Source organism: Balaenoptera borealis, assembly GCF_965194805.1.
Source record: "Balaenoptera borealis genome assembly, chromosome: 3".
Lineage (NCBI taxonomy): Eukaryota > Metazoa > Chordata > Mammalia > Artiodactyla > Balaenopteridae > Balaenoptera > Balaenoptera borealis.
The window spans coordinates 161,199,394-161,227,076 of record NC_138866.1 but is presented as its reverse complement, the minus strand read 5'-3'; the positions used below and the strand labels follow the sequence as shown (position 1 = coordinate 161,227,076).

Sequence of the window (27,683 nt, the reverse complement as noted above, 5' to 3'; positions counted from 1 at the left end):
ATTATTCCTAGCTTTTGGTTGGCAGTTAGGTTAATGTTCCTGAAAAGTAATTTTAACTGAATTATTATACTCAGAAACATGTTTAAAATTTATAAAATATAGAAGTAATTTCAAAAGGCCTGATATTTAGGAATGTTTTTGCTGCAGTAGTTAGTGCTGCCTATTTGCAACACATCATACTATACATTAGATTTTTATTAGATAGGTCCTGCCAAATAAAGCAGGAAAAATTCTGTGGTTACAAATTGTAAGTGCTCAGCATAAGGAGGAGATTAAGGGCTCTGGGAGCTCAGAGTGCCGAGAGCATAGGTTTTAAGTGCCATAAATACCTGGGTTCAAATCCTGCCTCTGCCAATTCCTAGTTGATTCCTCTTCTTGCAAATGAAGATACCCTTACCTGCTTTGCAGTGGTTAATTCTCTTCGCTGTTATGAGAATTAAATGGGGCTAGTAAAGCATCTGGCATATGTTAGACTAATAAACGATGTTAGTTTCCTTTTGCCCTAAATTTGCAGCCATCAACCACAAATAATATTTCTAAAATTTAATTCATCACCCTTTCTACATAACTGGCTTGTCATCCCATCTCATTTCCTACAATTTGAATCATTTTTTGAAATTAAGTTGTGAACTGATGCAGCAGTTTAGCCAATGACACCGGAACAGTGAAGGCACGGAAGCTCCTGGGGGAGTCAGGGCCGTTCATTTAACACAAGCGCTGCTCTGAGGGGTAGACCGTGGTGGAGGCCAAGTCGTGGAAGTGGTGAACAGAGTTCTACCCACGGGCATTTTATAAGCTGTTCCCCACTCCTGAGTAGGGCCAGCAGTTCTCAAACTTCGGCATGTAAAAGAATCAACCAGAAAGCTTTTAAAAAACACAGACCCTGGGCTCCCAAGAGATTCTGGTTCAGCAGGTCTGGAATGGTGCCCTTGAACTTGAATTTCTAAAAAGCTCCAGATGCTGCTGCTGCTGCTGGCCAGTGGACCAGGCTTTGTCAAGACCACTGAACACATTCTGGACAACAGGCATCCAAGGAAGAGGGGACGGCCACAGCCCTGGCTGAGAAGTAACATGCCTCCTCAGATTCTTTTCCTTTCAAAGCAAGTCTCCTGAGGTACCGCACGCACCCTCTAAGCGTAGTTCTCAGTGTGGTCCCCCTCCAACACCACGAGCCACAGCACCGTCTCTTGGGAACTTGTTAGAAGAGAACATTCTTGGGCCCATCCCAGACCCGCCGGCTCAGAAACTCTGGGGTTAGGGCCCAGAAATCTGTGCTATAATAAGCCTTCTAAGTGATTCTGACCTAAACTAAAGTTGAAGAACCACTGCTCTATTCAGTTCCCCATAAACACTTCAAACAGAGCACATCCAAATTAATCCTTCTTACATACCAGGTTTCCATGTAAGCATTTGTCGAAGAAAGGGTTCCGTGGCTTGAAAAATGTCTGATAGTCCCTTCTGTCTCATTATGTGCTCTGTGACTCTGGAAGCATGGAGTAGCCTGGATGCTTTACTGTTACTTTTTTTTAGCAGCTCTCAGTACCGCAGAAGTAGGAGAGAAGGGGGACGTGAAGATGGGGATGCAGACAATGATGATGTCCAGGTGACACAAGGTGTTAGGTACTATTCTAAGATCTTTTTATTTATGAACCCGTTTCATCTTTGTGGCCACCCCATGAAACAGCTATTGTTAGAATTTAGAGTATTTAAAGTTACCAACATCTAAAAATCAGGACATTTCAGGTTTCTGCTTTTAAAACTGAAAAACCTGGCAACGTAGAGCTTGCATTCCTGCCCGAGGATAATCAGCTGGGCTAATAAGCAGCAGCCGCCCAGGCCACCCACTTGCGACAGGAAAGGTGCCCTCCAGTTCAAAGGTTCCGCCCCGACCCCCAGGCTCTTTCATCATTTTCATTAATTCCTGGTACTGGAAGGCATGAATTTGTGGCACCTGCTTTGAAAAAAAAAAAAAGTATATGTCTATTTATATACAGAGGGGATGGGGACGGGGAAGAAAGGGAACAATGGAATTAAAGCCAGGTTGGAAACGGGAATAAAGGCTTTGAAGGGGAATCATCAACACGTGTGGGCACAGGGCAAACCCTAGAGATGACTGTGCATCATTAGTATTTCTAACTCCTAAGCATCTCTTGAACCGATCGCCTTCTGTCTATTCCTGTTGCCACTGACTTAGTTTAAGTCTCCACCAACTTTTGCTGATTATTGCAGAACTCACTGCACTAGTTCCCTCCCTGCAGTCTTTTCCAGCTTCAGTCCAACCTCCACACTGCCTTAAGAATGTTCTTTCTAAAATACAAATCTAATCATTCTGCCTTCTTGCCAAAAACCTTTCACGGTTCCACATTATTATAATAGCAGCTTTCAAACTAAGACACAGAACCTCCTCTTTAATGAAAAAGCTTACCTGGGAGATAAATGTATTAAAAAGATGAACATGGAAACTGCTCTAACTGTCCCTTACAATTTAGTTCTCAGCTTCTTCCCGGGTGGTCCAGCTAGAGATGCCATTTCGCAGCCTCCCTCGAACCCAGGTATGGCGTGTGCCAGAGGAGAGCCGAGTGGGTATGAATGGCAGCATGTTACTGTGGGTCATCTCCAAGTCAAAACAGCCTCGTTGGATTCGGGGACACCCAGCTGGCAGTAACTCTGCTTCCCCCAAGTAGACTGGGACAATTCTCCTAGGGGACAGCTCAGCAAGGCGATGGCAAAACCCAAGTCCCTGAAGGACTTCGGGGAAGACAGCTGTCTTGCAAGCCTAGACCAGCCACATTGGTAGCTGCAGGACTGAACTCCTGTCTTATTGAAGCCACTGTTTATTTGGCCTTTTTATGACTGCAGCTTAACCTTATCTTTAATTAATACAGTTTGATTTGTGTTTTATTTTTTTTCTAATGTAGACTTATAACCCTTTTAGAAAGCAAGCCAGTGATAAACTAAACGTACTAAGTTCTAAGAAAATCCTATTCTCCCCAAAGTAACAAAAAACTAAAACAACCACCCATATACCCAAACTAACAAAAAATAATTAACATGCTGAATATTCTGGAAAAAGAAAAGGAGTTGGTATTAAGAAGATATTCAACCAGGGGTCAGGCTGATTGCAATCCATTTTCTAATTTAAACAGTACAGCAAGCAGAACACAACAACATGTATAAAGTGTGGGGAACAGAAAACTAGTATTCCCTTTATGAAGAGAGACAGACAGAAACCTGACAGGCTGTCTGAAACAGCAGCACTCTGAAAAAACAGGCAGTACTAGTAATGTACTGTATTTTTTCTCCTGAGGTATAATTAGCAAATAAAAGGCAATACAAAAGATAAGACACTACAAGGCTATACTACAAATCATCCACCTAACTTTGGGAAAGACATTTCACTTTTCATTTTTCTTTCTGTGGTTCAACAGAGGCAGTATTTCCCAAACTTCTGGCATTTGTATATTACCTTTACCATTTTTTTTTGCAATATTAGCATAAAGTGTGGATTATTATCCCTTTATTTCTCTTAAAATTCAGCTAATTTTTAACTTATATCCCACTTTACCCTTGTTCTAAACAATAATACCTGTGAAATCACCAGATCCTTGTGTTAATTATGTTTTTGTAGTATACGTTAAAATACAAAAAATAAACTTAAACGCTAATTTGTCACCTAACATCACCTTGTTTGCCAGCAGGGATGTGCACCTCACACTTTGGGAAACGCTGGATTTAGATCCATCTCACGAGCATGATAATTCTGTGCTCTAAGTCAGGTCTCAGTGCCAGACCTCCTGAAGGACCGCTGGGTCTCCTGGTGCTCCGAGTGCTAAGGCAACAACACCACGACCGACCGGAGATGTGGATGTACCTCGGCTTTAACCCCAGAGCTTCCGTGTGCACTGGTGGTGCCCTGCATGTGCCAGAGCCTGGGGTTCAGAGCACAAAGATTGCTAACAGTTATTCAAGCTATTTGAGTCTACAGAAGGCTAAGCCAGTTGGCCCAATGAACACTGTTTGCCCAAGGACAGTCACCTAAATTCCAGCCCAAGATGCACGGGAGAAAGTCCAGAGTGTCAGAAAGGCTAGACTTCACGTGTGCAGTGTCAGATACGAAAGATGCTATTAGGTTAGGGGTGTCAACAGCTATAAGAAAGCCACAAAAGAATACCATGTTTTTGTTGGTGCCATCCTGGTTCCATAGGGCAAATTAAAAGCAACTCAGCAGAAATCTTTAAGTTTTCCCAAAACAGCCACCTTCCTAAATCCTTCCAAATTTTACTGGTTTTTTTCAAAGTTTACCTCTGAAAGGAGAAGAGAACTTCAGAATGGTAATCTTAATCGGCAAACATAAGGTTTCTGCTTTGAATAAGAATCGCGTAGCTGTGGTTACAACCTGTCTCTGCTAGCTCTGTCAGAAGGGGTACCGACGAATCCAACCCTGCTCTACTTAACCACGGGCATTATCAGATATCTTGCTTTTTCTACTTCTTGGTTATGTGCCAGCAATGGAGAGGAATGTTACCATCTGATATTCAAATTAAAGACAAGACACCATGAAACAATAACTTCAGCAGGAAAAATTAAAGGAGAGCTGGGGGAAAAGAATTAGACAACCAGAGAAGCAGCATAATGTATATACTCTAAAGCACGCAAGCGGCCAAAGAAGAGTCTCTTCAGAGCATCAGCTCCTATCCTGGGAGCATCTTTAATGACCTGTGATGTAGTTCACTAAACGCCATCCTATTAAATTCCCTTTTGCCTGATTAGCGGTTGCCAAAAACTTTTGGAATATAACTTTCTGCCTAAAATTGGAGCATTTACCACAATTTTTAAAAGTACAAACTCTATAAGGCAGAATCTTTGCATAATTTTAAGTTTCTAAAGTAATGTTATTGCCTTGCAATATTTTTACCCCTTGAGTTGTAAACTTCATAAAAACATTCAAAAATAGACTGCAACACAAGCATCTCTAGCTATATGAACTCTTTCTAACAAAATTCAAAATGTGAATGAATTTGGACCATAAGGGATACTTATATTTTCATTGTATATGAAGATAAACAGATACTGTCTAAAAGAGAGAAAATAATCAATGCTTTGAGTTAAAATTAGGAAAAACTCTACCAAAATCACTGGCTCCCCCCAAACCACACGCTTCTCTCGACTCTCCCACTTCTCTGAGGGCGCACTTGTCACCGTTTCCTCTTCCCAACTATCACCTCACCTGACAGGTGTCAGCTCTGGACTGTCTACCTCAGGGGCCTCAAACTCTAACGCTCACAGGGGAAGAAGATATACAGTCATCTCTTGGTATCTGAGGGGAACTGGTTCCAGAACCACCTCCCATCCCCCATCTCCAAAATCTGCAGATGCTCAAGTCCCTTATATAAAATGGCACAGTACTTGCACATAATCTACCTCCTCCTATGCTTTACAACATCTCTGATTACTTACATTACCTAGCACGATGTAAATGCTATGTAAATAGATGCCAGTGTACAGCTAATTCAAATTTTGTTTTTTTGGGACTTTCTAAAAAAATTTTCCCCAAGTATTTTCAATCTTTGGTTGGTTGGATCCCCGCATGTGGATCCCGCAGATATGGAGGGCCGACTGCATAGAGCTATAATGACAGGAACAGAGTATTACACATCGAATAAAAAAAGAATCCTGTGTCCTGCCTAATAACTTAAAGGGGGATAAAAGTGGGAGAGGGACAGAATTCCAATGCAGAAGAAATGAAAACAACAGAAAATCAACCCTTACAACCACTATTATAATAACTGATTAAGCAATAATCATCAATGAATGCTAAATGAATGCTGAGGAACAGAATATTCACACAGTCTTAGACTCTTCCCCCTAACACTCATCAGGGGAAAGTTACCTTTACAATGAAGAGCATCCGGCATCATTACCAAAAAACCCCAAACTGGATAAACAGACATTATACATCTTCTGATGTAACACACTGAAAAGGAATCAACATCATCTATGAAGTATCCTTGCCAAAATGTTTCCATCTGAATTTAATCATGAGGAAACAATCCACATTGGCCTGGACTCTTCAATAATATCACTACAGTAAAAGATTTAAGAGGAAAAAAGGCTAAGAGATTGTCAGAGACTAAAAAGATAGAATTTAAATACAGAGACTAAAATACAGTGTGTGATCTCTGACTGGATCCTGAATTGAGGGGTAAAAAAGATAGCTACAAATAACATTATTGGGAAAACAGAATATTGGACAATAATATTGCATCAATGTTAAATTCCTAAGTGTATTAATTTGTGGTTATGTAGGAGAAATGTCTTTGTTCTTAGGAAAAACATGCTGAAGTATCAATATACAGGGCATGAGTGTCATAATATCTGCAATCACTCTCAAATGGTTCAGAAAATAAAGCCTGGCTCTGTGTGTGTGTGTGCGTGTGAGTGAGTGTGTATGTGTGCACACGTACCTGTCTGTGTGTTCAAAGAAAAAAGCCAATGTGGCAAATTGTTAAAATTATCAAATTTGCAATATAGCTTTTAAAAACAAAAGGTATTTATCAGTCAAAATATCAAAAAGAAAAGCAATGCAAGCACTTATTATCTGGAAAAAAAATTAAATGTAACTGTTACCAGCTTTAGTTGATCAGATGGAAAATTTTTTAATGCTATGACATTTTTGGAATGTTCTAATATGAAATACTAATTTAGGAATTTTCCTGATTATTCCCAATAGATTAGAGAGGTTAACTCTGTTAAACACTAAACACACAAAATAACTGGGCTCCATGCAAGCCTCACGGTGAGTCTAAAGTGTAACGACCCCCCGAATTCACAGATCACGGGAAAGACGCTGACGATCCAATGGAACCGGCCATCGAAACAGCTACATGCAACACTGTTTTCCACTCAAGCCCAATTTCAAAGGAAAGTAGTTTTCAATGGTTGGTTGGTCAAAAACAACATTAAGTAGCAAGCACTAAAAAGTTAATTGAATGGTTGCCAGAAAGAGTATGACTCGTTTTTATACTGGATAATTAATTTCTTTGTTTTTATAAGAATTTTAAAGCGTGACCAACATGCACCCTGTGGGTAATTAACTTCATTCAAAAAGACTTCTTACTTTTGTGGCATGGACTATGCTTAGGTTTGGAAACACTCCAAGAATGTTTTTATTTGTTTTAAAATTTTGCTTCTTCTAGTACTTTTTTTTCTTTACCTTAAGGATATACATTAAGTGTTATAGTATTTAAACTCCATTACAAATACCTTTAATAATATCATTGACATTATATGTCTAAGTAAATCCTCATAAAGAAAATAGGTTTTATAATATGAAGCATTCTTAAGTAAATTATAATCAAATGCAATGGATCTTAGTAACTTTAGATGTGCAAGCTAAAAATTTGTTTTGGGATGATTGGTCTGGGTTTAAAAAAAAAAAAAACTGAACATGTGGAAAGTTTCCATAAGCCTGCTGAAAGAAATTATAAATATTTATATACACTACTACTTTATGAAGCACGATTTTAAGAAATAATTTTAAAGATTAATATGGCATCCTAAATGTGAATTATTTTGTGATGAATTTGCTATGATTTTAAAAATTATGATTTCTTGCTAACTTAGGATAAAATTCACATGCTCCCAATCAAAATCTTTGTTAATATGAATCCTAAAGAGAAAAAAATTCTGTAAATCAGAATAAGTTAAAAACAAACAAGACCCTATAAGTAGGTGTGCCTCCCTTGTGTAACACCTTCCTTATGAAATCTCTCTGAAAATCGGGAAAATTGCTTCTTAAATACATCCTATGTGTGACAATTTCCATAAAAAGTTTTTCTGCTGTAGTAATTCAAAGAATCTGAACCATTTCATAACTTTCTACTCTATTTTCCGAGACTGGATCTCACAGTCCACATGGCACACGTTTTCAATGACACCAGCGTTATACAATGTTTGTGCTTGTTTCCTGGTTCCTGGCAGAGTTACACAATAGTAGCTGGCTCACTGGCTCCCCGCTCAGCCTTCCAAGTAGTTACATGTAAAATAGTCATGCATTTTATCAGCAACATTCTAGCTCCCCAAATCAATGAAAATCCCAAGAAATGATACAGCATTCTAGTTATTTGTCCATTAACATGCTTTTGAGACAAATGCCTCTATTAAAAGTGTAGTTCATCAACATGTATATAAGACTATTGTACTCTTCATCATTTCTTGGCTTTTTTAAAGAATAGAAGACTTACTTTGGCAATAAGAAATAACGGGGAAAATGGGAAGCAGTGGCTAAATTTCTGGTGTTGAAACCGTTCGGTAAAGGCAAGAGTGCAGGGATAATTAATCAAGTTATCCAGTCAGTGGTTTTACTCTGGCCTAAGTTTTACACCATCATACAAATACCTACTCCTCTCCAAAATATTCTAGTAGACAATTAATGGGGAGGCAAACAAAGAAGCATTAACATAAGTAGATGCTAGTTAATATGGCAATTGAAGAAAATAAGGCGAAAAGGGAATCCTAATTATAGGTACTTTTCTTTTAAAATTACCCAAATCCCACAATCTAGGAGGATAAAAATCACTGTTAATTAGGGTTTTCATTTTCTCTTAATTTTTTCTACACACATTTCTATTTTTTTCCTGTATAAATGAAATCATACTAAACAGTTTATATCCCATTTTCACTTAACATTATAGTCCAGAGCATGTTCCCACTGCTGGGCATTTAGGTTTTCCCTCCATTTTTTTTCCTCTGTGTTCCTTTGTGTTCTTCAACATCAACAGGACTGGAAGCGTCCTGAGACCACAGACTGCCTTTCTTGACTGGTTTCCCAACATTTATTAGTCCACTGTTGCACATGGAATATACATTTACATGTTGACTTTAAAAAGAACTATGTTGTAACCTGGTCCTCTGTGTCACAAAACTGAATTTTATAGTGAAAGCAAGATAAATAATCATGATTAAACAATCAAAGGCAGAATTTCTGAAGCAAGATGGGAGAATGAAAGAGGGATTCATTTCTGTTCTTATCCAATTCTCCTGCCCTCCCCCCAAAAAAGTTATTAAAGAAACTTGAAACGGTGTTAAACCTACAATGCTAAAGCAAGCAGGAGAAGAGAAAATAACAGGTGGAGATGTCGCTGTTTTCAGCAAATGGAGAAGGGGTGGCTGGGTGAAGGGAAAGGACAAGCTGATATTTCAAGTACTTGCAAATGCAAATGAGTAAACACACTGCTTCCCAGGACAGACAGGGAAAAGCTGGGGAATCAGAGGCACCAGGCCCCTTGGAGGACGGGCAGGTGGTTACCAGAGGGGGGCTGGTTGAATGGGTTACAAGTCAGCCCCCAGATGGCCTTCCCAATGTAAGCGTCCAGGCACCTACTCCTTCTTCACTCTGGCAGAAGACGTGAGGTTTTTCATCAGAGAACGGGGTTAAAAGAGTCCACCAAGTGCCCAGCAGTACAATGAAAGCAAAAAAAGAGAACCCCACGGAGGCAAATGCGAGTGAAATTCTAAAATCTAAATTTGCTAGAGAGAGAATACTGACAGGATATGCATGACTGGGATTCCCAATGGCACAGGATTTCTCGACTATATTTTTAAACGCTAAGATAATGGAGTCATTTGTCCAAAATTCTATAGGAAAATAAATACCAGTTTAGAACTTTTTATTCAACCAAACGACCTGTGGTAAGCGGAATTCTGAAAGTGACTCTCGCTTGTGTACAATGCCCTCCCCTTTGAGTGTGAGTGAAACCGGGAGTATGAGGAGACCTCCGCTCTTACAATTATGCAGAACTGAGAGGAGCCAGGTAGGCCTAATCCAATGACACGAATCCTTTAAAAGGAGAGTTTTCTCTGGCTGGTAGCAGAAAAGAAAGCCAGGGATTCAAAGCACGAGAAGGATCTGATGGGCCCTTGCTGGTCGGAGGATGGAGGGGAGGGAACAAGGAACGTGGGCAGCCTCAAGTACAGCCAGCTAGGAACTGGGACCCCAGTCCTACAGCTGCAAGGAACAGAAATCTGCCAGTGCAGAAAAACTGGAAAAGGGGCCCCAAGCTCAGGCTGGCTGACATCTTGACTTTGGCCTTGTAAGAGCTTGAGGAGAAAACCCAGCTGACTTCTGACCTACAGAAACTGTGAGAAATGAAGAGAAACTGTCTAAGATGCAATGTTGTATGAGCCCCCTCTTTGCCCGCGCCCTGGTATTAGGAGCCCCTCCTCGGGAACAGTCACAGGATGGCATGAGAGCTTAGCCCCATACCCAGGATGAGGCTGGGTTCAGCAAGAATTGGCTTTGATCTTCACCCCCACCCCCATTCACCAAAGCACAACATTAAAAGATCTGGGAGAAACAATAGAGAGCAGGGTTATTACTTTCTTAGAGAGTCGGAAGGTTGAAACAGACTTGCTTTTTACCTAGCTTTACAGCTTTATACTATAACATAATGGAACAGAGCAAGGTTCCATATTGGGTTCCAGGGGTGGGTAAACTGAGCACGAGGACCAGTCAGCAGCAACAGTTGGGACCTGCTTTCAGCTGCCATCAGCAACCTCACGCCTCTTCTTTTCTTGCCCCGACGCTCCTGTTCTGCTTTCCATGCGCGCTACGCCCAAGTCAAGTCTCGACTCCTTTACTAGTCCAGTCACTAGCCCAACTGGATATTCCCACCTTCACACAGTCAGCCCCACACTCACTGAAGGCACTGTCGGTCCCTGTCTTGTGACCGCAGCACCAACGCCGTGAATGTCCACCATATGCCAGGAAACCTGTGCGAACCATCTCATTTCATCTTCACCTCAACCCTACGAAGGAGGTATTGTCATCCTCATCTTGTAGACGAGAAAGCACAGGTCCTATACAATGTGCAGGCCACACAATTAGTGAAAGAATGTATGCACTGGAAAATCTCACTCCGAAGCCCATTTGTTTTTTTTCCCCAATTAGAATCATGGCCCAATTTACCAAGACTCAACCAGGAACCCTATGCTTTTATCCTCTTTTCCTTTTTATTGTAAATAAGACTCCTAAAGTAATGACTGCTGACAGGTCAATGATCAATAAGAAATGTGATGCACTGATTTTAAGAAAAGTATCTGTCTTAAGCATCTCTTCAAAATGCTTAAGGCAGAGCTGTGAAATGTCTAAGAAACAAGTAAGAATTGTCTGCTAGCTTCAGGAGAGAAATAATTGTCACAAACTCTAACTTTAGTGGGAAACTGAAGCCATTACAGATATATCAAGAACTTTCCAAAACAGCTGACATAGCTGAAAAGGAAGACACAAATATTCTAGGCAGATATCTAATGGGCCGATAGAACAGGGAGCAAGGGCTCACTGAAGCAGTCACCAAGGAAGCCGCCCCTTGTTTAGGATTTACCATGTGAAGAAAGGTAGGAGCTTAAAAGCACATCAAAGAAAAAATGAAATGTTTCAAGAGCAAAAGACCTTACTTTGAATACAGTTTGAAGGTTACTGGAGCAATGAAGGCTTCCTATATAGAGCAAAAGAGGAAGGTATTTTTGATCAAAACATCATCAGGCTCATATTTAAATAGTCTTAGCTTATATATCCCAGCCCATCAAGAAAAACTCTCTAAGAGAAAAATACACTAAAATAGTTCCATATTAAATATTTGATTTTATATATTCAATAAACATATATAAAATGTTCATAGATGATTTTGACATTTTTATAGTAAGTGCTCAATAAACATTAAGTGACTGAATAAATGAATAGAAAAGAGGTTTCCAGGAAATGAACTCCAATTTAAAACACTGACCAACAGAAAATCATGTTTCCACTTTCAACAGTTCAATGTACAGGAACCAAGGAGCTCACTCACACACCACACCGCACTTGCCAGGATGACCAGATACCCCCTCTCCTACATTTGAAACCAGACAGCATTGAGATGTGAGGCCGGCAACAATTACCTGGTTGTTTTTGTTTTTCTCTCTTACTATTTTCTACCTTATATGGTCATTTTCTTCTTATTTGCTCTTATGAACCCTGAAGGCTAAGACCCCCTGCTGACAGTAGGTACAGTATTTATGACATTGAACAGTGTGTACTGGTTAGGGAAAGGGAAAGTTTTTAAAATGTGCAACATTCCCAAGGCAAATATAGTTGTAACTACAACTTTGGATTACATTCCATTGCTTCCATTAGAACAGCTAATTGTCAACTGAGAGCTTACTTCAAGACAACATAAAAATGGAAAAGGGTAAGGATTTAGCCCTAATAAAAATAAAATAAAATGTGCGATTCCTTTGGTGATATAGGGCAGACGATTACAGTAGGAAAGAAGAAATGAATTTTGACCTTTGTACCTACTCTGCTGGGCAAAACATTCAGTTAAAGATAGAAGACAACTGACCCTGTTTCTTTCTGTTTTTCTTCAAGAGTTCTTTTGAGAAGGATGATTAAATAGACATGGGGTATACAGAAATATTAAAAGAGGTGGTATTTTAATTATGAGGGTGAATTTATATAAGAAAGCTCCGAATAAGGATTGAGAATATCTGATAAAAGTTGATATGGGCAAAAGAGAGGTAAGCAGCTGAAGCTGGACGGGCAGAAGGAGATAACTGTGGTAAACTCACATCAGATAGGCTACTAGGACAGTGCTGCGAGCAAGGGAATCAATGAGAAGGAAGGGGAAGCAGTCAGAGCAGAAGACGACCAGGAAAGATCCGGCTACAGGAGTGAAAAGAAGTGACAAATACAGTCAACGATATGAAGGGAAACAAGCACCTAAGGCACAAAAGCCAGATGAGATACACAAAGCACAGAGGAAAACACCTGAGAAGATGAAAGTTTGGTCCAGTAAAACGAACTCCTGGCTCTGTAGGGATTCTGCTGGGTCACCTCACAGGACAACTTGCAGAAACTTACACACTGAATGGCTCCTCCCTACTTCTTACATGTTTATCTCATCTTAAAGGACACATACATTTCAAATGATAAATTCAAAACCAAAGACAAAACATTCCTTCCCGTAAGGCCTATACGAATTCAGTTAAATAACAAAGCTTTCTTTCAGTAATTTAGGCCTTGACATTATTCTCTTAAAAGATAGAGAGTTCACAAAATAATTAGCAACTTTCTCAATATACATCTCAAATACTCAAGAGTGTATTTTAAAGCCTACTTATAAAATAAATTTTAATATGTTGAAATAATGTAATAAAGAATGATTTCCATTTTAGATTCTTTGACATTTCAAAGATGGATAACTGACCAACTGAAGGATCAACCAACAGATACATATGCTGTTGGAATTTTGTAAAAACAAACAAACAAACGAACAAACAAAACCCAATGTGTTTCAAAAATCAACCTAAACTTTATAGCAGAACTAATGATTAGGGATAACAAATATTTTTGTTTTACTAATCTGACAATATAGTCTATTTTACCATGTTAAGATTTAATATTTTAACACAGTTTTTAAATTTTTGAAATATTATGTGCTGCTTTTTAAAATAATAATTTTTATTGTAAAAGAAGAAAAACTGGAGCAATCGAGTTTTCATCTGCTTTTTTTATATTTGCAAAATTTTTGCAATCAAGTAGAATAAAGAGAAGAAAATTACGGTGCTTTCTTATGAAAGTAGTATATGAAAAAAGGAATGAAGAGTCCTCCAAGTTGAAAGCTCAGGAGCTGACACACCTGTCTGTGCTATAGTTGCTGACAGAACACACTGAATTTGTTTATTGATATGTTTAGTTCAGTTCAATCAATTAGTTCTTAACCAAGCCCTTACGAAACAGATGAAAGTGCACAGAAAACCCAAAACTTTCAGAGAAAAGTGGCAAAATAAGCATTTACAATGTATATCTGAATTTTGTAATATATAAAGTTGTATACATGGAAATTGCGCAATAAATATTTAATGACTGAATGAATGACTGATGTTTCAAAACATCCCGGTTTTGAAAACAAATTGTTAAAAGAGGAAAATCTCTTCTTTGTTAATATGAAAACTGGCTACAAGTTAACTATCAGCAAAAGTCATTCACTGCTACAATTTATACGCATATTGTAAGACCACATAACACCATTGTGCTTCAGTTAACAAGCAAAGCAGCTATTCCATTTATGTTGGCAATGTTCCGCAAACAACAGAGCTAAGTCCAGTAGATACAACATTTTCAAAATGCATGTAAACTATTTAGATGAATTCTTTCTGCTGACAATCCCGGGAGAGAAAAGAGAAAATGATGTGTTTTACCCTAAGAGCTCAAAGCCCTCTTGGGAGGTAATTCAATTGAAATTTTACATTCAGTCTAGCCAGGCAGTGATAAACAGATGCTTAAATTAGCTGCCTTATACCATAATCAAATATCTTAAGGAAAAAACTTTTTAACAAGAATATAGAGAAGAGGGTAAAGAGAAAAAAGAGGGGAAAGAAAATATTTTTTTAAACTTACTGATATTTTTAGGGAAAAAAACATGTTTTTGTAACTTCTTCCGTAAGTAGTACACCATAAGAATCAACCATGCCTTTCAATACATTACTGGTTAGTTCACAGCATTACCAGTTAGCACACAAATAATCAGAAATAACTAAATTTATATTAAGTTTTTTAAAACTGATATAATTTGCTGGGCTTTTTTTTTAAACAGTTGCATGTACAAAATGTAATTTGTATCTGTGTCTTTTACAATAAGCATCTTCAAGTCTTTGCTGAAAGTAATTAGTGGTACAAATAATAAATAAATAAAAGATGAAAGATTAAAGCTCATTCACAAAATTACTCCCACGTATCAAAATGGGTAAAACCATAAAAGCAGCTAAAAAAACAAATTATGACCAGTAACCAACCAAAGAAAGGTAACTTCACCTATACCAAAAGCCTGCAACCTTCATTTAGGTGACTCACTAGATTAACTAATGCTCTTATATTTTCCTCTAAAACTTATCTGCTGACGCTCCCAGTCTGCAGAAAGCAGGCAGCTAATAAAGCCTGGAGCAACTCTCCATCAGTCCCATAAATATTGGCCTCCACTAGTTGAGCTATGTGTTTACCAAAAATCAGCTGTGCTGTTCTCAAACTAGTTCTTGCCAGTTGTACTTGTTACTGCAGCTATGTTGCTTAACTGAATATTAACCAAGGAGATATGAGTGCAAAAAGTGTCTTGTTTCTTACAAAAACTAAATTGAACGCTTCGGGAAGACTCAATATAGACCCATCACTGGGGGGAAAATGTCTGTTGATATAAGTGTGGGCAAGGATTTAAAAAACAAACTAGAAGCATTAGAAGTTAAAATCTAGAAGGATCCTGCACTGATTACTTTGCAAGGTTTTAAAGTTCTAACTTCAATTTAAAGAAAGTAAAACTGGAGATCACAGATGATGTACCAGAGGGTGTCTGATGCAAGAAAAGTCATGTTAAATTCCAACCAGACAACCAACACTCACTGAGCCTTGACCCCATTGAGAGAGCCAGTGGAGGGACATTTATATGTCTCAACTGAGTATCGAGTGTTACGGTTTTCATGTATGAATCTTTTCTTTAAACAATTCTCCGCTTTAACTTCTTTTCTGTGATGAACTGACCAGCTGAGGTCTGATAAGAGCTTCTATGGACTCAGCTGGGACCTGGAGCACAGATGCAGGAGCTCACTCATGAGTGATAAGGCACCAGCACAGGCACAGGCACAGGATGCTTGGAGCACCCAGCCAGGCCTGGCTAGCAAGGAGAGGTCAAAGAGAACTTGAAAGGGGTTAAATCCTAAGAAGGATATAGAAGTTCAGCAGGCAGATAAGAAGAAGTGGTCTCTGAAGCAGAGAAAACAAAGGCGGGCGATGCATTGCAGGCTTGTGAGTAAAGGGCAAAGGGGGGTGATGGAAGGTGAGGCTCATCCTACCTGCCACGGCCAAGGCTTTGATTTTTATCAGGAAGGCAGAATAATTTGAAGAACTTCAAGTAGAGCAGTAACCAGATCTCTATTTCAGAAATACTGCTCTAGCCCAGTATGGTGGACAGAGAAGGGTAGCTGTGAAATTAGAACTGGGCCCTTGGGGTCGGAAAAGAATATGGATTTCATGTCTAGGAGGTAGAATTGACAAGAATTCGAGAGAGAGCTGATTAGAAGAGTGCGAAAGAGAAGATGTCAGAGGACCCCACGGGCTTCTACCATGGGAATGAGATGGATGATGGGGGCCCTTGAACAAGCATGGACATGGGGGAGACCCAGAGGGAAGGGGCATGGCTCTCAGCCTAGAGGAAGACAGCTGAAGAAGGGCTTTAAACGTTTTTCTTAAGATGGGAGAGATCTGAGCGTGTCTGCAGGCTGGGGAAGGGGGGATGGAGAGAAAGAGCTGGAAACGAGAGGTGATAGGATGCAGAGCGACGGACCGGACGCTGGCCAGGTGAGTCAGTTCACCACTACGCAGCCGTACTCTAAAAGGCGGATTCGAGGGCCTAGAAATCTCTATTTAAAAACGTCCCCCAAACTAGCACAAATTTAAAGGTTAAAAGTTTACAGGCCTGTCTAGTACTGAGATGTATGAGATGAATCTGATTTCGAAATGTGGTTAAGTCTATTTAGCTTTTCATAACAATTTTCCATAACAGATGTTGAATTTTAAAATTCAATGAATAGGGACTTCCCTGGTGGTGCAGGGGTTAAGAATCCACCTGCCAATGCAGCGGACAGGGGTTTGAGCCCTGGTCCGAGAAGATGCCACATGTCGCAGAGCAACCAAGCCCGTGCACCACAACTACTGAAGCCCGAGAGCCTAGAGCCCGTGCTCCGCAACAAGAGAAGCCCCCGCTCACCACAACTAGAGAAGGCCCGCGCGCAGCAACGCAGATCCAAATGCAGCCAAAAAATAATTACTTAATTAATTAATTAAAAATTCAATGAATAAATAAATAAAAAATAAAAAGGCCTCCCAAGTTACTCTATTACTGCTCTGTGGAATGGAGCTGGAACCACTGACCAAGAGCTCACATGGAGGATTTGATATCTAAGACTTAAATGCTTCACTTTTCAACTCTATAATTTCCTCCGGCGTTCCGTTTTAAATGGCCAATTAAAATTATAAAGAATTTTAATAACCTAAGGGTACAATCAGGTATCTTCCTCTCTAATCCTTAACTTTGTTTTTATCACCCCCAATTCTAGCGTGGATTGAAAAGCCTTTCTTGAGGTTTGTTCTCAGACTTCAGATGATTCAGCATCAAAACACTCCTGGGGTTCTTATCTGTTTCAGTCCCAGGCAGTCAATTCATCTTCCTAAATAGTTCACAGTTATCACCGGGAAAAGTCTTATGTTGCATTTTCATCTACTCTGCTCTCTGATCTCCTGCTTCCTCTCCCTATAAGCAACAGAAGTGGGGAAAGAAAAAAGAAGAGAAAGAGAGAGAGGAAAAGAGAGAAGAGCTACACGCGGAGTCTTTTCACTGTGAAGATAAAGCCTTTCTTGACTGTGCGATCACAAAAAGTTCTCTCCACACTCGCAACAATTTTGTAAGCAGCATTTCATGCCAGCCTCAGAGCTACGCTATTTTACATAAGACATCAAGTCCCGGTGTAACTTCACTTTCCTTAGCACCCCTTTAACAATGGTATCCGTCCAGAAACTGCTTTAGATTCTGTTTCCCTAATCATTTCCTCCACCAGCTTGTATCCCTTTCATAAAAGAGAACATTTCAAACAAAATTTAAAGATACTCTTAAAGAACATATTTAGAATAATTTCAATATGTGATTACTCCGGTCTACATTATTTTCCTATTCATGTCATGAGTGCAAGTTTCACTTCCTAAATAAGACTGACAGAAGTTACTCGAGAGCAGAGATCAGGTTATAAGTGCTGCAAGTAAAGTGAATATTAGTGTTAAGATGGGGAACTGGGAAGGAGATGAACACTTATTGGATGTCTGCTATGTGCTATGATGTATACGTTATCTCATTTAACTTTTACGACAACTCTGTGAGATATGATTATCCTCATTTTGCTGATAAGGAAGCTTGAGTTCACAGGGGCTCAGAGAACCATACAGCTATTGAGGGGCCAGGCCAGAATTCTCGGCCAGGTCTAGGAGTGCAAAGCCCACACTTTTCTTCGGTTATTATATACGGTGAGGAAAGAAAACAGGAATAGTTACATATTTGGGAGAAAAAAATTAAAAGGTTTATATGGAAGAACAGTAATAAAGGAAAGAGGCAGGAGAAAGCAAAGAAACTGCTTGAGAAACACAAGAGGGACCGGAGCTCCAGGTGATGCCAGCACTTGGGGAGGGAGGGGGCAGCGGCAGGAGGGGAGGGGCGGCTGGTCACGTTGAATGTGGCCGATTCGTCCAAAAGCATCAACACAGGGAAGACCTGGCCTAGACGGGGTTCTTCAAACTTAAAACCCGAGGACAGGTGGTCAGAAATCATCACTGGGGCAGTGCCCACGAGAGCACTCAGCTCGAAGAGGCTCCCCTGGAGAAAAGGTGGGGCGCCTGTTGATGGGAGAGAACACAGGTGCGCTTGTCCTCGTGGGGAGGAAAGGTTGGTCATCTGGGGGAGAGTGGATACAGCACCAGGAGGAACAAGAGCACAGGCACAGAGGTATTTGAATTAAAAACGCTTGTAATCAAATAAGAGACACAAAGGAGAAAGTGAATATACGGGAGACATGAAGGGTAAGCCAGAAGCTCATGAGAATGGTCACCAATGGGATGAGTGACCAGTGTCACCTACGGGGTGGTGGCAACAAGAGGAAAGGATGGGGGGGTGGGGCAGTGGGGCAGATAAAATGAGGGAGCGACACTTCTCTGAGGACACTTCCAATTTGTTGGAGCCATGTTAATATTTTACATAAGGAAAAAACCTCAAGGATGGGGAAAAAGCCTAAAAAGGAATATAAATAGAAACAAATGAACCTAACTCTATTTCCAATGAATAACACACATACCTATACTGTCGACAGGAGAAAAGGGGACCAATCCAAGCGACGTGTGTGTGTGTGGTAAAATATATATAACATAAAATTTGCTACTTGCACTATTTTTTTTTTTAAAGTATGATTTCACTTATATGAGGTACTTTATTTTTTTAATTAATTAATTTTTGGCTGTGTTGGGTCTTTGCTGCTGCGCGTGGGCTTTTCTCTAGTTGCGGCGAGCGGGGGCTACTCTTTGTTGCGGTGCGCGGGCTTCTCATTGTGGTGGCTTCTCTTGTTGTGGAGCACGGGCTCTAGGCGCACGGGCTTCAGTAGTGGTGGCACGTGGGCTCAGTAGTTGTGGCTCACGGGCTCTAGAGTGCAGGCTCAGTAGTTGTGGCGCACGGGCTTAGCTGCTCCGTGGCATGTGGGATCTTCCCGGACCAGGGCTCGAACCCATGTCCCCTGCACTGGCAGGCGGATTCGTAACCACTGCGTCAGCAAGGAAGTCCACTTGCACTATTTTTAAGTGTACAGTTCAGTGGCATGAGTTACATTTACAATGCTGTGCAGCCACTACCACTATCTATTTCCAAGACTTTTCCATCACCCCAAACAGAAACTCTAGAGCTGGTAAATAAGCAATAACTCTCTAGCCCTTCCAGTAACTTTTAACACAAAATTTTGACCACATACCTTCAAACTAAAGATTAAAAAAATAAAATAACTGTGAACAAAAACTGAAATCTAGTTAGTAGGATTGTTTCCCACACTGCTATGGGTTAGCAATTCTGAAGCTCCTTTCCGCATACTCTAGAGTTAAGCAAATAAGAGAATAAACTCTGTGCTTTTGGATCCAATTTGGAGCTGGCAGTATAAACTCCTGCTCTTACTACTCTGAAGAGAGAATTATGGAAACAGATACAGATGTCTGTGCACGCACATGAATGTATTTCCTAGCTCTGTCTGCTAAGAGCACCTAATAGCAAGGACACGGTAGCAGCAGTGGTCAGTCCTAGTGCCCAGATCCTGGGTTCTAAATTCCATTCTTCCAAAAAAGGAGCCAGGGCGCTGGAGAAATCGCTGGCTCCTGGGCTAGAGCTGGGAAGTACAAGAAGAGATGGATCATCTTGTTGGGCCACAGAGTAACGAAGTGCTCCTAGAACGATGGAAACATGTCAAAGAACACCAAGGCAACTTGGGGGGCTTGCGTGGGCCAAATCAGGGACAATTTAAGTACCAAAATAAATGATGACAGTCATGGAGTATAACCACTGACTAAAATAAAAATCCACAAGTGGGGACTTCCCTGGTGCCACAGTGGTTAAGAATCCGCCTGCCAATGCAGGGGATATGGGTTCGATCCCTGGTCCGGGAAGATCCCACATGCCATGGAGCAACTAAGCCTGTGAGCCACAACTACTGAGCCTGCACTCTAGAGCCCGCAAGCCACAACTACTGAAGCCCGCGTGCCCTAGAGCCACATGTGCCACAACTACTGAGCCCACGCGCTGCAACTACCGAAGCCCGCACGCCTAGAGCCTGTGCTCCACAATGAGAGAAGCCACTGCAATGAGAAGCCCGTGCAACACAACAAAGACCCAATGTAGCCAAATAATAATAATAAATAAATAAATAAATAAATAAAATAAAACACAGCTGTAAAAAAAAAAATCCACAAGTGTACACTGATATAAATACATGAATAAATAAGTGAGAAAGAAGGAAAAAGCTCCCTTAGAGTAGAATGCCAACTAATAAATGTAGAAGGAAGGACAGAATTAGAAATTTACCATCCAGCAACTATAATGGTAATAACTGGTCCAGGTGAAAATCATCAGTGGATGCTAAAAGTGGTGGATAAAACTGGGTGAAAAACAGAATGTTTACATCACCTTAAAGCATCTCCCCACAAGAAAGTTAGCCATGACAAAGAGAAAAATAATAACCTGACAGTGGAGAAGCCTGGCAGACACTGCCTTAACCAAGGAAAGTCAACGTGAAATCAACACCACTGGGCTCTTCACACGGCCCACGAGAAGAACACACCACCACTATTCTGTGGGATTCCGGACAAAATCACATAACTTGAATCTCATGAAGAAATATCTGACAAACCCAAACCGAGGGACATTTTACAAAATAAGTAGCTTATTCTCTTCAAAAACAGCAAGGTCACTGAAAGGCAAAAACAGACTGAGGAACTGTTCTAAATTAAAGAAATTAAAGAGACGTGACAACTAAAGGCAACATGTGATTCCTAATTGGATGCTGGACCAGAAACATTTTTGTTTTCTTTTGCTGTAGAGGATATTATTGGGACAACTGATGTAATTTGAATATGGTCTGTAAATTAGATAATGCCATTATATCAATGTTAATTTCCTGATTCTGATGACTGTATTGGGGTTACATATGAGAAATTTCTTGTTTTTAGAAAATACACACTGAAATATTTAAGGGTAAAAGGGCATCTTGTCGGCAACTTTCAAACGGTTCAGGAAAAGACAAAAGAAAGCGTGTATATATATATATATATATACAGAAATAGAATGACAGAGCAAATGAAGTAAGATGTTAATGTTTAGGGAATATAAATAAAGAATATATGGGGGATTCTTTGTGCTAGTCTTACAATTTTTCTGTAAGTCCGAGATTATCTCCAAGTAGAAAGTAAAACAAAACCATCCAGTGTATTAAACCAGCTATTGCTTAATATTTTTGCAAGAACCTCAAGTGCTCTCTTGGGCAGTTCCTGAAGCCCACCGGTGACTTGCTCACTCCTTCGACCCCCTTCCGATATGAACCACTGCATCTTCAGACAGCTGTAACTGTTAGACAGTTCTTCCTTATACTGAGTCTCAATCTATGCCCTGTGTATTTTTCACCTATCAAACCTATGTGCTTTTTCCTGTGGTTACAGTCTTATTTCCCTAAATCCTTTCAAAGGCTTTCTACCAACTTTAGGTTTCATGGTAACATGTTCTTTTTTTTCCGAGACCAAACTCCTTGCTCTCATTTTCTTGCTTTTGAAGATTTCTTTTCTCAGCCTCTTAATAGTACTATTTCCTCCACTATAAAATGAAGTAGGTGGACTCGATGGCCTCTCAGACCCTAGCACAAGACTATGAATTTCTCAGAGGCAAGGACTGTGGAGTACCTGTATGCCTGCCGCTGACACATGGTATATCTGAATGCACGTGTTGGACTCACCAAACCTCCAAACCCAACATGCTAAGACCAATGTTTCTTTGATATTCTCCAGTAAGCGGATCTCTGCGCAATGCCACACGCTATACCTAATTTTCCAAAATCTGAATAAATTTTTGTTTCCCTGCAATCCAGTAAAATATATAATGCACCCACCACTTTAGGAAATAGCTGTTTTTGTGAAGACTTGTGGTTAAATCAAACCTGCTTGATTTATAGTTTTGAACCCACTGTAAGTACCCAATCGATAGCTGTTTAACTGACTTTACTATTTCTTTCCATTATTCATCCTATGACACACCTGTGAAGTTACAGGAACAACTCCTATGGAAGCCGATCAACATCTAATATAAACAGTCCCTAGTGATAGTATCTCTGCTTAAGAATCACAAAATGCAGTTCTGTAATTTAAAAAAAAAAAAGTCCACTAGGGCAGAGGAGGTAAGTAACTCATCCAGAGTTACACAGTGAATTAGATTTAAAGCTGGAACTAGAACTCAAGCCTAACCACCCCCCAACTCCCCTCCACTCCTGGTCAGAGCTCTTTCTACTGTATCCTATCACTCTGCCAACTTGATCCTGGAATGCTTCCTTGAGGATAATTTTTTCATTACATTTAAACACACAATTGTTACTCTATCATGTTTTGACGACCTCTCTAGAAATGGCGTGTGTCTTGCTCTCTTTATTTGTAAAACATATATAAACATATTTGATATAAAAAACAAATTATTTATAAAGTTCATGCTTCATTGCTAAATTTTGCATTAAACCCACCATCCATTTTATTCTTTTTTTTTTTTTGTCCCTTTTATATGTTTCAGTGACAAGAGTCTTTTATCTCCTTCCTAATTTAATTATTAGATCACCCTGTTTTATAAAACATATGGTTCTTTAAAAGGGAATTCTGGAATTTTTATATACTGCTGACACAGAGGTACTAATTAAAGGCAACTCTTAAAGGTTAGGGACCCAGGGTATTAAAATATAACTGAAGATTTTTAAGGTACGCCACAGTATTGCAATACATGGTGGGAAAATCGTGTCTTCAAAGACCTAACTTTTTAAGGGAATCCTTTGGTGAGGTGAATAATTTCGCCCTAATTTATCTCTTTGTCCCTCTGAACACTGATATGCTGGATTTGCAGAAATGTAGATAAGTTAATATGAATGGGTTATACAGTTGAAACGTTAGACATTCTATATTACTCACCATCAACAATGATGTTTGCCAAATTACAATGTAAATAGCTCGGTGATGAGTAGTAAGGAGTTGCTTCTGGTAACCTTGCTAGCAGGAACAGAAACCATTCAGAAAATGCACACAGAAGAGGGACTTAAAGCACAGGAAGAAACAATTTGTTCTGTGTAGAACAGCTTGTTCTAGAAACATGAATGCATTTATAAGAAATTGCTCTCAAAGGAAACTAATGGCAGCAAGATGATACCTATCATACAATCCAAGAGGGGGGGCAATATAGGAAAATTCTCACATAGCTTCTGTTACTCAACTGTTTACTTATCTTAAGTTCTCTTAAGCATTGTTTTATAGTGCTAGGGGTATTGGTTGGAATAACTGTATATTTTTGATTTCTCACATCCACTAATTCCCTCCAGATCCTCACCGGACCTTATATACAGATGATCACACTAACTAGAAAATATTTTTTGTTTTCAGATGTGCAAAAATGTTTCAAATGAAAGCACTATCCGAAACTGAGGTTTTATTTTCCCCAAAAGTAGAAGGAATAAATTTTTAAAATCCAAGTATGTATTTTTCTTTACACGCCTTTTTATCTGTAATGATACACGTTGATAAGACTAAAACTAAGAAACAAAACCAGAATTAAAACAATAGTTGAAAAGCCACACATAAAGCCAGAAAGGTAAATAACTATGGTCCATTAGATGGACAAAGCAAGTTACCTAACAGGTAGAGGTAGAAAAGTAAATATCCTGAAAACATCTCTCATTATTTCGAATGCTGTCTGAATTATCTTACTTTTTAAAAGCCTGTGGTTACATGCTGTATTTCTTTTAGGAGTCCATTTGGTGACTCGTTACTACAATAAATTTCTAAATATCATCTAAAATAATAACTGTGCCATTTTCCAAATAAAACAGTTCCTTGTTGTTGTTCATCTTAATCTTGTGACAAAGATGAGGGTGAGCATCATCATTTCATTTAATATAAACTGAAAGTAGTTCTGACTCCAAACTATACAAGATAAATATATATAATCAAATATGTATTAGCATGTAACCAAGTGAAATGCAAGGTTGCATTTCATTAATAGCATATAATTCCAAAAATCTTTCATAGACAAGTTTGCAAGTAGTTATCTACTGTACATTTTAATGTTTAAAATTGGTCAAGGTAATTTTATGCCAAAGGTATAACTTCTTAAAATAAAAAGGATGAAAATGGAGAAAGGAAATAAAAGTTCCTTGTTATTCTGCTATTTGGAAACAGTACTTAAACAAAAAACCCAAACATGGACATATTTAACATTTCATAAAATTATACATGTTTAATCTTTTAACTTCACAAGGATATCTGTATTGGAAGCAGCCTAAATGTCTGAAAAAAGTAAATTGGTTGACTGTATTACAATGCATCTAGAGGTGGGTTTACCATGAAGCTAATAGCCTTTGGATTCCCCTAAGGCTGTATATCTAATTTTTAAAAATTTCTTATTAAAATATAATAAGTATACGAAAAGTACGTATATTACAGCATACGGCTTGATGAACTTTCGCTCAGATCAAGAGAAGGGCATGACCAGCAGCCTAGGCTTCCAGTCGCCCCTACCCTCCACAAGGTCACCACCACATGCTCTTTTAAGAGCAGAAGCAGTGCTGTGTTTGGTCTGGCTTCTTTCACTGACTCTATGTTTGAGAGATTTTTCTATATTTTCTGTAGTTGGAGATCATTTTTCATTGTCATATAATATTCCACACTGTATATATATGTATGTATGTATGTATGTGTGTGTGTGTATATATATATATATATATATATATATATATATATATATATATATATATATATTCCACCATCAATAGGAATTTGAATCTGCTTTTTTGTATTTGTTATTTTATATTACTTTCTTAAAGAAGGCTCCCAGAGTTGTATAAGCTTTAAGCCTCACAAAACCAAGATCTGCTCCTGGGTATATCCATAGGATGGTCTTGTATTCTTTTTAAAGGCATGTTTTAGAACAACGAATAGCCTGGGAAGGTCAGAGGCACACTATCTGTGACCTATCGTTTTGCAGTAAAGTGGCATATGGTATGTACTCATAAATGTCTACTGAATAAATGCCAAATTGGAAAGTACAGTAAAAGTCATCGAAAGGAAACCGTGACAGGTAAGACGACAGAAACATTAGCTCAAATGTTTTTCACATTTGAATTGTCATCACACTATGGGAACTACCTCTCTAGCCAGGCCCTTCTCAAAACAACATACGTGGTGTATAAGGGGCATTTGAAGGGGAAAGAGGGACGCTGAATTTATCATGCAGTTTTACAAAGTGGAGTAAGAACCAAGAAACCTCATTCTATCTCCATCTGTCACTAACTAGCTTTTAAGACTTTAGTCAGGTCACTTTATCACTATGAACCTGAACCACCTTATTTTTTACCTTGAAGGGTTGTAATCTCAGACGTCTCTCCAGTTCTATGATTCTTAGACTCTCTTACTGTAAGATAATAATGATAAAAGAAAAGTATTTCTACTTTTTATTAAAAGAGTATTTGAAAATTCTAATAATATATTATGCTATATTCTCATTATATTCTCATTCATATTCTGAATATTTAGGAACTAAGTAAACAGGTAGTTTAATTTTTTTCTGTGTGTCTTAAGAACTGAGCAAGAAATTCCAACTTAAAAAAAAAAAACTTTTGTTGACTATTCTGGGCTAATAAGTGTGTATACCTACTTTACTGAAAGTTTTTAAAATACCAAGAAATTAATCACGTAAAAAACATTCAAATGTGGGGGGAAAAAACCCTACTAGGTATCCACACCCTTACCACCTCCTCAGTCCCTACCAATGAGTTCTAAGGCTACAAATTCAGGTATCGTTAAAACATTTATAAAGTCAGTATTAATTACTCCTAAAGACTCAGAGGCTGATAATTTTCTCATTTTTCTGTAAGATTCTCAACGAAGTTTGTAGTTACAAAAAGGGAGTAACAAGTAGTAAGTTATAAAGTAAAAGTATTTTTAAAAATCAAAAAAAAAAAGGATAGTAACAGGAAAAAATAAACATCGGATGTGGAATCTCCATTTTTAAAAAAAAGTAGTGAGCCGATAGGAAAGTGAGCAATTTGGGTAAAGGAAGTTCAAAGAGAGATCTGAAAATCAGGATGACAGTTTTATTTAGATTTGCTAAAGATAAAGGAAGCAAATCAAAGTAAAAGTGATGGGTTTAGCACCGTCCTATTTCCAGTACAAGGAAATAGTCTGGAGGAAGAATCATGCACTTTCAATGTTCAAGCAATCTGTTGGGGGAGGTGAAAAAATAGTTTTAATAGGTGGCAGAAAAGTTAAAGTGTAGATAAAGATTTCAGTAAAATAACTGATTTTGGCTATACTCCAAAGGTAAAGAAAGTAACCAAAGAGCTTTTACGACTTTTAGGACAATACATTTATATTTTCAAATAAGCTAATTAAAACTAAATGCACAAAACGTGACGTAACAATTAATACCCATGACCTTGTGCACAGCTCCCACATTCATGAACATGTGAGGCTCTCACTGGCTTCTCCCTCCCACGTGTACGATAAACGCATTTCCGACAGCAGCATTTCAGTAGCTACTGTGACAATAAATAAGTCGTTCCTTCAAACTTAATTCTTACACAACCAACAGGAAAACTTTTCGAAAGCAATCTGCTTTAAAATACTGTTGACTGTTCATGATTAAATTTAGAGATGACAAGGCCCACAATCAGGAATACGGAGATTCCTGAACATTGCGGGTAAAGCACTGTTTTCCAGTAACAATCTTTTTAAATTAAAAAAAAAGAAAAAAAAGCACTTTACACTATTTTAGGAAATTAACCCTAAGCAACAGTCTCATCTTTCCCTTGTTGAAATTTTCTCTGTTTTGACTATTCAAGAACAAAGAAAAGAAAAATACCAATCACTTCACCAACTAATTTATACACATGTAACATTTACCTTTTGGTCATTAGGTGTCTCCCTTCATTATACAGAAGAGACAAACCGTAAGTAAGAAGGAAGAAAAAAAAAAAAACTTTTTTTTTTGTAAATATAAATTTTAAAGTTTAAGAGTAATATGAGATTACTATCACTTCTTTGGAGTTTGACTATATTCTGTCAGTAAAACAGTTCTCTGAGGGCAAAAAAATTTATTTGCTTTTGAAACCAAGTTTGCTATTATTGCCCTCTTGATTAAAGTACAATTAAAATGTTCTCCACGAAAAGAAGTAAAAACGTGCCACTTTTTGCAACGCACTTTTCTGTCGGTAGATAGGATTTCTCCTTTTTCTCTTCTGTTTGGAGTAATCAGACACCAGAGATGGGGGGCAAATTTACTAAATTAGATATA

General features: G+C 38.8%; 1 protein-coding gene across 2 annotated transcripts in view; it reads right to left on the bottom strand.

Moving 5' to 3' along the window:
- The window catches only part of TAF3 (TATA-box binding protein associated factor 3), a 152,764-nt gene that overhangs the window by 72,400 nt on the left and 52,681 nt on the right, over nucleotides 1–27,683 (bottom strand). Inside the window, exon 3 of one of the 2 annotated variants that reach the window (XM_082387134.1) lies at nucleotides 25,746–25,802. The exons of the other annotated variant lie outside the window; for it this stretch is intronic. Within the exon in view, the coding sequence (XP_082243260.1) occupies nucleotides 25,746–25,802 (57 nt within the window). The remainder of the gene's footprint in view (nucleotides 1–25,745; nucleotides 25,803–27,683) is intronic. 2 annotated transcript variants of the gene reach the window in all.